The sequence below is a fragment of the Melospiza melodia genome, chromosome 16 (assembly GCF_035770615.1).
Source record: "Melospiza melodia melodia isolate bMelMel2 chromosome 16, bMelMel2.pri, whole genome shotgun sequence".
NCBI lineage: Eukaryota > Metazoa > Chordata > Aves > Passeriformes > Passerellidae > Melospiza > Melospiza melodia.
Window position 1 is genome coordinate 2471734 of NC_086209.1, and position 12244 is coordinate 2483977.

Genomic DNA, 12244 nt, shown 5'->3' on the forward strand with positions numbered 1-12244 from the left:
TGGTGGGCAGCATCCCAGGATTTGCACTCCTTATTGGATTGGGCAGGACATAACAATCAATATTAGACCAGGTGCCTTAAGACAGCATTAAACCAATTTTTGGCCTTCTTGAAGTCCATTAGACACCCAGGGGATGGTTGGTGCTGGCCCTGCACCTCAGTGACAGAGCAAAGGGCTGGTGGCTGCTGTTTGCCTTTTGCATTGATTATTCAAGGTTTTGCCTCTTGGTTCTGCCCTTCAGTGGCAGTGTGGGAACAGAATTCAGTCTGGTGTCTCGTAGAAATAGTGAAGTAACGGGAGAAATTGATTTGTTTTATCTTAGAAAACAACCAAAGTCCCTCCCTGCAGCCCTTGGCAGGTCCTGTGCAGAGCCTGGCTCCCACTGAGGGACAGGGCAGCACAAGGGTGGCACTGGCCTATGTGCCAGCACCGTGCTTGTCACTGCCTGGAGAATGGATCCCTTGTGGATCTCCAGTCCTTTCCTAATGCAGACAAAGGTTAATCCAGGGTCATTTTTCCATTGCTGAGCATTTGAAGCTCGTGGAGTGCCTCTCTCCATGAGGGGCCTCTGCTCCCTGGCCACTTGTGATCCTCCCTCCAAGGGCTGGTGTTTGCAGCCTGCAGCAACACTCAGTTCCCTCTCTAATCCTCACCTCTGTCCACATCTGGCCCCTTTCAGGCCAGCCTGTCCACAGAAGAGATAATGGTTCATATTCCTAGCAGCCTCCAGCCAGTGATGTCAGGGAATTAGAGATTCTTCCAGGAAGGAGACTCCATTCTTAGAGCACCATTGCCCACCTCTGGAAAAGGAAATGTCAGCTGAGATTTAAGTAAGTGACCTTAACGTGAGCTGGGGGTGTTTCCCACCTCAGGAGAGCTCTTGAGCCCCACAGTACACCCAGCTCCTCTCCCTTCCCCCAGGAGATGCCTTCAGCCCTGACAGCTCTTTGGGATGAGGGAAGCAGAGATTCAGTCAGCATCACCTGAGATGCTGCCCCTAAAGCTGCCCGTGAACACTCAGCCCTGCAGACCCAGCAGGGGTTAAATCCTCACCAGCATGAACTGCCTTGGCCTGTCACCAAACACCTCTGAATCACTGGATTTTCCTGTTAATTTATTCCTTTCTGATCACTAGAGCTCACAGCCAACTCTTGTCATAAAAACCCTGACCCAGACATGCAACAGCTTCTCTGACTTCCCACATTTCTGCACTTCTGCTCCCCGGCAGGGCTGACCAGGCTCCCTCCCGTGCTCCTCTCAGCTGTTTAATCCCATTTTATTGCGTCTCCCTTGCTGAGGAGATTGACGTGGCCCTGCCTTGCTTCTCCATCGATTCACACGTGTAGGCACAGCCTCGGGGGATTGCAGGAGCCTGAGCAACCCAGCCCAAGTGCTTGAAAACAAAGAGGGGCATTTGCATTTTCGGATAATCAGGGGCACTTCCCTATTTTCGCAGCACAGGAGGTGAAGGAATGGAGCTGATCGTGTTGTCAGTGGTATTTCCCCACAGATTCAAGGCAATCTCAGAGTTTACCCTATTTCCTGTAAAATCCAGACCCTACCAGTGGGTCCACAATCATCATCCCACTGATGGCATCTGGAATCCACCTGGGATCCTCAGCCTCCCCCAGGACCCAGTCAGATCTACCAGCTAAGGCAAATCAGGAATAAATCCTTATCCAGGGGTCTCTGAGGATGGTACTGGTGACATTTGCTGAGCAAATCCCCCAGGGCAGTTTTTGGTGAGATGTTAATGACCCTCGTGGGAAGAGCCAAGGTGGTGCCATCAATGACATGTTGAAATTCCCACTGAAATAAGTCTGTGAGCACAGATCCTCCTGCACCTTGAGTTTGGTGAGGGTTTTAGGAAGGAGCTGCTCCCCAGAAGCTGCAGCAGCATTCCAGGTGTGAACTGATCCTTTCCTGTCAGGAAACCCAGGGAGTGAGCTGTGCGATCAGCCTGGAGGAGAGGCAGGCTGTACAAACACAGGATGGCAGGAACTGCTTTTCACCCAGCTCTGATGGATAAAGCCCCAGTATCATTTATTCCATCTTGCCTCGATTAGCTTTTCTTATCACACGAGGAATCATTATCTTAATGGCTGCTATAATGACATCAGGCTGCAGCAGCAGACTTGATAAATAGACTCCAGAAGGTCGGGTTAGCTCAGTGTGTGTAGGTAGATGTTGTGGTTGTCTGGGGAACATCAGGACATGAGATGACTGTTTCCTCCTGCATTTCTCAAAGTGCAGCCAGCCCTCTCCCTCCTGAGCAGAGAAGGGAGGTTCATGGTTAGCAAAGGGAGCTAAGGCATGTTCACCATCCCTGGGAATAGCAGGGCCTGCAGAGAAATCCTGGCTGTGTGAAGAGCTGTGCCTGAAGCACCACTGAAATTCCTCTGGAGCTGGGCAAGTACAGCAAAGAGAGAGTTGTGTGATTGAGCAGGGAGGTGTAAAGGAGGAAATCCAGCTGGTCAGGAGTGCCTGGGGAGGCAGAAGGCTCCTGTTCCCAGCTCCATCCTCACCTTGGGGACAGCCAGCCCCAGACACATCGTGCTTTGCCAGCCCTGCACGGGGCCCAGGCAGTGCTTTGAGATCCTCTGTTGAAATGTGCTGAAGAGGGCAAAGGGCTGGACCCACCCAGCCAGTTCTGCTCTTTCCTTTAACTTAAACTCGTTGCTGTGACAGGAGTAATTAACCATAGAACAATTAGTGCTGGAGGTGTGTCCATGGCTTCCCCGCGTGTGGGGTGCAGTATGCAGGAGGAAACTGAGTTTGTGGGGGTTTTGAGCATTTCCTGAAAGATGCAAGTTGCTGTTGAGCTCTGAGGGAGCTGGAAGGGTCCTTAGGCAGCACTGCCAGCAGGGGTGGCGATGTCACTGTCCCCTCCCCAGCCCTGGCTCATGAGCACCAAGGGACTGCACAGCAGGGTGGGGGCAAAGCCTGGCAAACAGCTGCTGATCACAGGACAAGCTAAAATCTCCTAGGTGGAGGATGGAGTAAGCAGCTTGCAAGGCAGTTTCCATGGTTGTGTGGAGGAGATGTGCGTGTTCTCCGTGTCTGTGTCGTGTGAGCCCGGGGAGGGGCATTGTCCTGCTGGATGATCTGTCTGCACGAGTCCCTGTGGATTACCTGTGGGTTACCAGCATGCTTCACGTGCTGCTCAGATCGTGTTGGAACCCCAAAGAGAAGAGACACTTCGGAAAAAAACTCAAAAAAACCCGAAAACACAAAAAAAAAAAAATCCCCCCAAACTAGAAGGGAAAACCGAGACAGTTTTAAATCTTTTTAATTGTTTCCTTCTGAGCTGAGAAATCCGAAAGGCTCCAAGTGACGTTGCCTGGTGCTATAAAAAGACATGATTTCAAGTGACAGCGCAGCATCTCTCACCAGTTTTGTCTAGCCAAATTATGAATCTGGGAATTTTCTTGTTCTCGTCATGAGCAGCTCTCGCAGCCCCGCCCTGTGAGCGATCCCTCGGTGCAGCTGCAGCCGGGCTGCAGAATGAGGCACAAACCAGCAGAAGGAGCTCCAGCTCTGCCCGTGGGGTGCAGTTGGCTGCTGTGCCTGGAAATCGTTCCTTACCCATTGATTCTTCCCTTTGTGCTTTGAATTCCGCTCGCCACGCTGCCCAAAATTGCCTTGGAAAAGAGCTTTGCCCATCTCTTTCTGGTGAATTGCAGCGGAGTTATGGCTTTGCATATTAAAAAAATAGCCCTCAAGACACAATTTTGCACGATGGCCCCGAGTTCTGATGAGGGAACAAACCACTTCAGAGCAGAACAGAAAATACCTGCCTGCCAGACCTTTCCCAGAACTGCTCTTTCTCAGGATTGGAAGATATGCACATTAGGTGAATCTTGCCCTCCCAGTTTCTGTTCTCCAGATCTCTGGTGTGTCCAAAAAAACTAGAGAAGTCATTCTTGGGGCACCTGAGCCTATGGTAAAGTGCTGTCCCACAGTTCCACAAGGAAAAGCATTCTGGAATGACCAGAGCACAGTGGTTGTATTTGCATGTCCCACACCAGTGAGGGTGCATGTCCTTGAGATCCACACGTTTGATCCTTCAGGCCACTGGAGGAACAAGAGAAATGTGAAACCTTCAGCTGCTTATGCCAGGAGAACCAGCCAGGAGCTTTTGGCATTCCTCCAGCCCAGATGTTGATGCCAGTTGCCCAGATGTTGATGCCAGTGGCCCAGATCACAGGGCCACACACACACCTGTGGGAAGAGCTGCTTTCCTGAGGGAGGGGGAAGGCTGTGCATGGGTGTGTTTCCAGCAAGGACAGACATTTTTCAGGAATTTTGGGAAAGAACTGAGTGGGGTTTAGAAGTGATCTGGCCAGGGGAGTCTGCCCTTTTCCCTTTTGGAGAAGACAGACTATGGGTTCCATTCCTTGCAGTAACTCCATCACTGTCAGTGGAGATCAGCCAGACTGTCCTTTCTCTACTTCTTCAGCTTTCCAAGTGCACAGCATTTTGCTGATCCAGGAGACTTCCTAGCATTTTGTATCATCATTAAAATACATTAGTTCACCATCCTCAAACTGGTTTAGAGGCAGTAAAGAACCCAGCCACAGGATGCCAAAGCCATGGGACCATGTCACTAAAGCAAAGTGGCTTCAAGGACTTCCAAAGCTAAAAACAATTTCTGTGTCCCCCCCAGTAGCAGCTTTAGATTCACAGCTCTGCTGTTGCAGAACATGAGTAATTTTAGTGGCACAAGGTCTGTTTACCTTTAAGGTAATTTGTGGTCAGTCTGAGAGCCAAAGCAGATTTATTTCCCAACTCGAGCTGTGTGAGGGACCTTTAACAGATCCTAACAGTCCCACAGATCCTAAAATCCCTCACCAGTCTCTGCTGGGAAAATTGGCCTCCAAGAGAAGGTTGACACTCCTGGGTGGCCTGAGGGCTGGAGTTTGTCTCCTGCAGTTGGTCTCACTGGCCACACACTGGCCAGCCTGGAGATGGGCAGCTCAGAGCAGGACAGTGCCAGGAGATGGGATGGGAGAGGTGGGCAGAGAGGAGCTCAGTGCCCTGCCCTTGTGGGTTTCAGTCACATAGTGATTGAAATTCAAACTGTTCCTTGGAGTTCTGTACCAAGGATACAGAACTCCAAGGAACAGTTTGAATTTCAATGTGCAGAATTTGTGTCAGGTTTCCTGCAGCTGCCCCTGCCCAGGTGTGACCCCAGCACAACTCTGGGGCTGCCCTCGGCTCTGCAGGTGGCAGACAGGACTTGGGGAGACAGAGCAGAGAAGTCCTTCATGAGTAACTATTCCAGCATGCAAGTACAGATGCAGAACATCTCCAGGTTGGTCTTTCCAAGTTTGAACTGCTAATTGTGATGAATTCATTAAAGGTTAATGAGTGTGAATCACAGAGCGGTTTTTGCCCACTGTGAGGAATGATCTTGGTTATTCTCTACAGTGGACAGAGAGCTGCACAAAATACAGGAAAGAAGGAGAAATCAGTTAGATGTACTCAAGACATCTCTATCTGGTCTGAACCCTTTGAGCATTTTCACCCTCCATTGGTGAATTCCATAGCAGGGAGAAGCGAATCAATTCTCTTCCCCAAAGACACGCCTTAGCTCCTACCCCAAAGAGGCCCTGCCTGCCCAGCAGCACCTGGCCCAGCTGTGTGGTGGGTGAGCTCTGTGGGTGCCCTCGTGAGGCTTTCCCTGTGTGTCAGTGCCCGTCGTGTGCCGCCGTCCTGCCCGGCCAGCGCTGGTGTGTCTGTGTGTGGTAGGAGCCGCATTGCTGTGCACACCTTGCTCTGGTTCCTGGGCGCTAATCACCGTATTTTGCCTTCTCCAGCACCTTCCCAGCCGAGGATCTCAAAGTGTTTTACAAACATTAATTAATTTAGCTTCACAACCCTCCTGTGAGGTAGGTGGGGGATGCCATCCCGCTGTCCAGATGAGGACACTGAGCTGCTTGGGGACAGTGGCCTCGCTGCTGTGGTTAAAGCCCGGGGAGGCGACGGCCCCCTCCTGCAGAAGGAAGAGCAGTTCTGCATGATCCAGAGATGGCCAGAGCTTACAGCAAGCTGCTCCACAGCCCTGCTCCTCTCTCCTTCCTGGAGTCATGGTTTCCAGCTGGCCCCGCTGCCCCGAGGCTGAAGGAGGGGTTGTCTTTGTGGGGAAGGACATCCAGACTGTGTCACTGTGCCCCGTAGGCTGCGCTTTGGTGGTGACACACATCCCTTCTGTTCCACTTCAGTCACCCTTTACTCACCATCCTCTACAGCAGCATGCTGAAGCCCCCTCATTCCGTGGGAAAGCTGTAAGGGCAGCATCCCCTCTCCCAGTTCCTGCACAGGAGCTGTGCCTCACCTGTGTGGGAATTGAACATCTCAGCCCTAAAAGCGTAGCCTTGCCAGTCCATCCATTGCTCTCAGTTTGGATTGAGCAGACTCAGCCTTTTCTGCATTGTGTGCGGCCGCTTTTGGGCTGAAACCAGACTGGTGAATTGAGAACAAACCCTATGGAAAAGTCCTAAACTGTTCTAAAGAATGAGCTGCCCTCTGTGTAGGCGCATCCCTGCAGGGTAGGGCTTCTTCCACAGCAGCTCTGCTCCGTTCTGTGCGGGAACCGGAGCAGGTGGTGCTCGGGGTCGTGCTCGGGGCTGGTCAGTGGGGCATGCTGGGGCAAGGCCGTTCTCCAGGGAGAGCTGGGAGGGAGGGTGAGCAGGAGCTTGGAACAGGAGTTGTTAAATGGGAGCAGGATGAGTTGGCCTCGCGAGGCAGGGCCTGTCCCGGCTCTCTTGCCTCACACAGGACTTTTCCATGAGGGCGGGCAGAGCTCTGCCCAGCAAAAGTAATGGATCCTGTCCCAGCCTTGGAGCTTTGGCTTAGGGAGGCAGCCTCAGAGCCGAGAGGTCAGGCAGGCACTGAGATTGGAGATTGGCCAGGTCTGGCATGTCCTGGCGTGTGGGACTGGTTAAGGAGTGATAAGGAGCGATAAGGAGTGATAAGGAGTGATAAGGAGCAGTAGCATGACGAAGAACGACTATTGACCCGATTGCTCTTTGACTGATCTGTTTCTTTTTCCCCCCAATCATCGATGCAGGTGTGAGCTACTCCAAGTCGGTTCCTCCAGCCTACCCACCACCCCAGGATCCATTAAATCAGGGACAATACATGGTGACAGATGGCATATCCCAGTCCCAGGTCTTCGAGTTCACCGAACCCAGACGCAGCCAGGCACCATTCTGGCAAAACTTCAGCAGGTTAACACCATTCAAAAAATAATACCTAGAGAGATGGAGAATTTTAACTTAAAAGAACTAAAATTTAAAAAATAAAAATAAATAAAATTATATTTATAGATGGACCTTTTTTCGGAGAAGCACTGTTGCAACTAAATATATATACATATATATATGTATACAAACATTTTAAAAATAATAATATATATACATATATGTATATATATAGAAGGACCAAAAACTTTTTTTGTTGTTTTTGGGAAGTAATCTGCTACTAGATACTAGGAAGCACCAATGATTTCTAACCATGTGACCTGTTTTATTTTATTTTACTCCATTGGTTGGACATCTCTTTTTGTTGGGATTTTTTTTTTCCTGTTTTCCTTCATTCCCATCCGAGTCGTCACTGGCATCCCAGAATGCTTTCTCGCTTGTGTGACTCCGTCATGGAACTTCCTCATGGACTACATTGGTGTATATTTCCTTTGATTTTATTTATGGGGGGTGTTGTTTGTTTTTTTGGAGTGCTGGGAGGTCTCTGCTCCCTGTCCCTCCCTCTCTGTCCCTCCCTGGCTGTCCCTGGTCCCCAGCCCGGGCACTGTCCCTGTCCTGCATCCCCGTCTGACTCGTGCCTGTCTGGATGTGCTCCCTGTGCTCCCGCTCCGCTGCGCAGTATTTCTCTGGCTTTAACTGTTCTCTCGTGGGCAGGTGAAACCCAGCAGAAGGGCAAGCAGCTATTTAGGAAGTGAGGGATGGGTTTTGCTCAGTTCATCTTTTGAGTTTTTTTAAGCACTTGTCTTTTTTCTCAATTCGGTGTGATTTGTTCACACTCGGAGTAAGACGGAGAAAAGAGAATCAGGGGCTTTTCTTCTTTTTGCTTTGTTTCTGTGGGCTTAACTTTGATTTATTTTCTTTTCAAGCTGAGACACTTGAAAAGCCCACTCCTATCTTTGTTTTCCATGCAAAGATAAAAGCTTAAAACCCAATGGCTTCATGCCTCCATTGCGGAGAGGAAAATTGGCTCCGGGGCTCCGACAAGCGGCCAGTTTTCTGTCTTCAGGAACTAAGGTCCCATCCTTTGGCCACACTCAGCCTGCACAGCAGCACCTAAAGAAGCACTCATTGCCATTTGCAGCAGCAGTGACCCCAAAAGTGAGCCCCAAAGTGGCTGCTCTCAGTGCCCACCCCACGCTGGGTTCCCCCAAGCTCTGCCCCATTAGTGGAAGGATCCTCGCCCCAGCCCTGGAGAGCCCACCTGAGGTTGAACCCGAGCTGCAGAGGAGCTGAGAACTCCTGGCAGCAGCTGTGGGTGTGACTGGGCAGCGTGGCTGTGCTTCTGTGCCCAGTCCCAGCTGGTGCTGGTCCAGTCCAGGCCCCTCTGTGTCCCCTGGAGGTGTCACTGGCAGTGGGCCTGGGCTGATGGACCAGCCCAACCCTCCAGGTCTCTTTCTCTCTCTTTTTCTCCCTCTGGAGATTCACAGCTCTATTTTTAAAGACCCTTCCTACAATTTCAGCCTTAAGTACATTTGTTTGCAAGTGCAGGAGCTTATGGTTAAGCTTGTAAAACAGACCATTGTCAGAAGGAGGATTTTTTTTTTTCCTAGGGCAAATGAGACTGTTTAACCAGATTTAGAAGATGAACTTGAAATCTTTGCAGAGCTATTCTACAAGCTCCTTTGAAAATGTGGGACGAAGTGATTGATCAGGGTATTTGCCATTTTCTTTGGAATCTGATCCACCACATAAGCACCCCAGGACAAAGAGCATGGAGATACTTTTTTTTTGTTTTGTTGGCTTTATTTTTTTTGCCCCCAAGAAATCCAAGTGAATGAAGATCAGAGAGTGTGATTTCATTGTTTCCATGGAGCCTGTTTTATTTCAGGGCATGTCACAAAGGCGGCATTATTTTTATTTAAATCCAAAAATAATCTCTCTTATACTTTTGAATAATCTAGAAACTATCAATAACCAGCAAAGCCAGATTAGTGTTTTGGAGAGGAGAAGTGGCCCCTCTGTGACAGGCAGCAAGCAAACACCAGGAATCCCAAATAGGAAGCAACCCCATTTTATATCCAAAATTATTTATTATTATTATGCTCTTTTGTATCTTTGCATTTTTATGGCTAGATTTTAATGTGGGATACATAGCAAATATTGTTTTGTTTCTTTAACAGAGTGGGTATTTAAAGCAGTGCATGAGATGGGTTCTCATCAGTTAACTGAAATGTTTTACTATTTCTGAATGGCTGGAGAGAGGCAGAGAGAGAGAGAGAGAAAGAGAGAGATTCCAAAATGTTGTCAACTTGATGAAAATTTCACTTACTCCTTTTGCCTTTTTAATTGCTTAGGGAAAAAAAAAAAAAAAAAAACAACCAAGTAACAAGCACATTAGTTAAGCCTGTTCATTTACTGTTTTGTGCCTCAGAGAGTGAGAATGAGACATCCATAATTTTTATGAGAAGATGCTTCCTAAATATTCAGCACTAGGAAAAAAGAAACACCACCGCCACACCATTATTTGCATCATAAATCAAGATCTGACAAGGCCACTTGTTGGACTCGCAGCTTCTTTGTTAAGTGGGCAGCCTGCCCAGGCAGCGCCGCTCGCGCTGGCGCTGGCACAGCGGCCGCAGGGACGAGGGGCTTGGCTCTCGGGCCTTCAAGAAAGCTCTTCCCCTCCATAAATTGCCAAGGTGCTGCAGGAGATGGAGCATTGGCACAGAGAAGAACCAGCGCTGGGTCCCACTTGAGCCCCTGCTGTGGCTGTCCCAGCAGGGAGCAGGGCTGGAGCGTGAGTGTGACAGCGCTGGGAGCAGCGCCCATGCAGACGGGGGTGACTTGACTGAGCATCTGGTACAGACTTTTCATTCCAATGCCAGACAGGAGGAACCCACTTCCCATTCCATATGCAGAAACAAGAGAGTTGTAACAAACTTAACTGTTTACGGTATTTCTCTGGCTGAATCTATATATATATATATATATATATATAAAAAAAATAAAAAGAAACCCTCTTCCCTAGGTAAATGACATGCATTACCCTTAACCTAGACACTAGAACAGAGGATCTAAATTCAAGACTTTCGCCTCCCCACCCTCTCCAAAAAGTCAAACAAGAACCAACCTAGGTGCATCTAACAGTTGTAAATAGAAAATACTACATAGAGAAATATATTTGAAATTTGTTTCAGTTTCTGGATGGGCACCAGCCGTCCATTGCAATGTTATTGATAGTACACTGTGGTGCTTTGGGTTTCTGGTTTTGTTCTCTTTATGCTCTGTCATCTTTTCATTGCAGCTACATTTCAGGGAACATGTATATTTAGTAGCTATTGTAAGTTCTGCATGGCATCACCAAGCTTATTTTTCCTTAAGAAGAAAAGAAGAGTCTGTAGGAGCTTAAAGGCACTATGATGACAGGGACTTGTAGCAGAGAATTTAAAAAAAAAAAAAAAAGGTTTTTAAAATTCTAGTTTGAAGCCAAATACTGATATTTTAGTGCTTTTGGGGTTTTAACAGTAAGAGCAAAAAAAGAAAAAAAAAAAAAGAAAAAAAGGATTTTGGTAACCCAGCTGATCCGCACTTGCCAGTTTTATTATTTTGTTTATATTGGACTGTTTGACCCTGTCAAACAAGTGTCAAAGTTGTGTGTATAAAACAAAAAAAGTGTTTAAAAAAGTGTTGTAAAGACACTGAGCCTTATGAAAATATTTATGGAATTAAATAAAAAGAAGTGAAAAGGCATCTGAAGGCATTTTACATCATTTTCCTCAGAGCGGGGTCACCCTTCTCCCAAGGCTGAGCACGGGTGGGCTGAGCTCCCATGGCCACTGAGACAGTCTGTGCCACCAAAAAGTAGCATTGTCCTGGCAAAATCTCCCTGCCCTTGCTGTGTGCCCTCCTCTGAACCGAGGAATTGATGAGGACAGAACCCCTGGCAGGGGCTGCTCCAAGTGCAGCTCGGATCAAACACGGGGTTAAATTTGTTCTGTCCCTGCTTTGCCGGGCTCCCAGCCCCCAGGGGACAGACAGACAGACATCCCAGGGCTGCTGTGACCATCTCAGGGTGCTGTGAGCAGCTCTCAGCATCCCAGGTGTGCTGTGAGCAGCCCAGGAGTGCTGTCAGCAGCCCAGGTGTGCTGGTGTGCTGTGAGCATCCCTGGTGTGCTCTGAGCATCCCTGGTATGCTGTGAGCATCCCTGGTGTGCTGTGAGCAGCCCAGGTGTGCTGGTGTGCTGTGAGCAGCCCTGGTGTGTTGTGAGCATCCCAGGTGTGCTCTGAGCATCCCTGGTATGCTGTGAGCATCCCTGGTGTGCTGTGAGCAGCCCAGGTGTGCTGTGAGCAGCCCTTGTGTGGTGTGAGCAGCCCAGGTGTGCTGTGAGCATCCCTGGTGTGCTGTGACTGTCCCTGGTGTGCTCTGAGCATCCCTGGTGTGCTGTGAGCAGCCCAGGTGTGCTGTGAGCAGCCCAGGTGTGCTGTGACTGTCCCCGGTGTGCTCTGAGCATCCCTGGTGTGCTGTGAGCAGCCCAGGAGCAGCTCGGAGCCTGTGGAACAGAGCAGGGTGGGTTCTGAGGGGAGGGAGCCCGGCCACACCCGGCCCTTCTGCAGAGGGGGGTTTATCCCTGAAAAGCCAGGTGCTCTCTCCAACCCCAGTGGCATTTCCCAGGTAAGGCAGGTGAGCTGTGTATTTCTAGACAGCCTAAAAATGCCATTATGACCAGGAGGAGGGGGTTGGGAGCGGTGCTCGATGTCCTTCAGGCACAGGAGCCGGGTGATGGAAATAATCCCGGCAGGATTGCTCCTTCTTCAGGGAGGGCTTTCCTCTTTTCCCCGGGCTCCTGTCGGGGTGAGGAGTGACCAGGGTTCTGTGACACATCCTGCACAGGTGAGGGAAGCAGTCAGGGCAGTAGAACCCACAAAGGCCAAGGAACTCTGAGAGGATGAGGGAGGAGAGGCAAAGCGGCGCCAAGGCTCCTGCGGGGCCGCGCCTTAAGCAGCTTCAGGAGCAGCCTCAGACATCGCAGCTTCCCATT

At 49.6% G+C, this 12244-nt stretch overlaps 1 protein-coding gene across 11 annotated transcripts in view; it reads left to right on the forward strand.

Moving 5' to 3' along the window:
* ARHGEF9 (Cdc42 guanine nucleotide exchange factor 9) overlaps positions 1 to 10955 on the forward strand; it is a 210320-nt gene extending 199365 nt beyond the window's left edge. For 9 of the 11 annotated variants that reach the window (XM_063170293.1, XM_063170298.1, XM_063170302.1 and 6 more), the window contains one exon: positions 7073 to 10955. In XM_063170293.1, the coding sequence (XP_063026363.1) occupies positions 7073 to 7254 (182 nt within the window). In that variant the 3' untranslated portion in view covers positions 7255 to 10955. The remainder of the gene's footprint in view (positions 1 to 7072) is intronic. The other 2 variants (XM_063170294.1, XM_063170295.1) reach the window with 2 other exon arrangements.
* The last annotated feature ends 1289 nt before the right edge of the window (positions 10956 to 12244 follow it).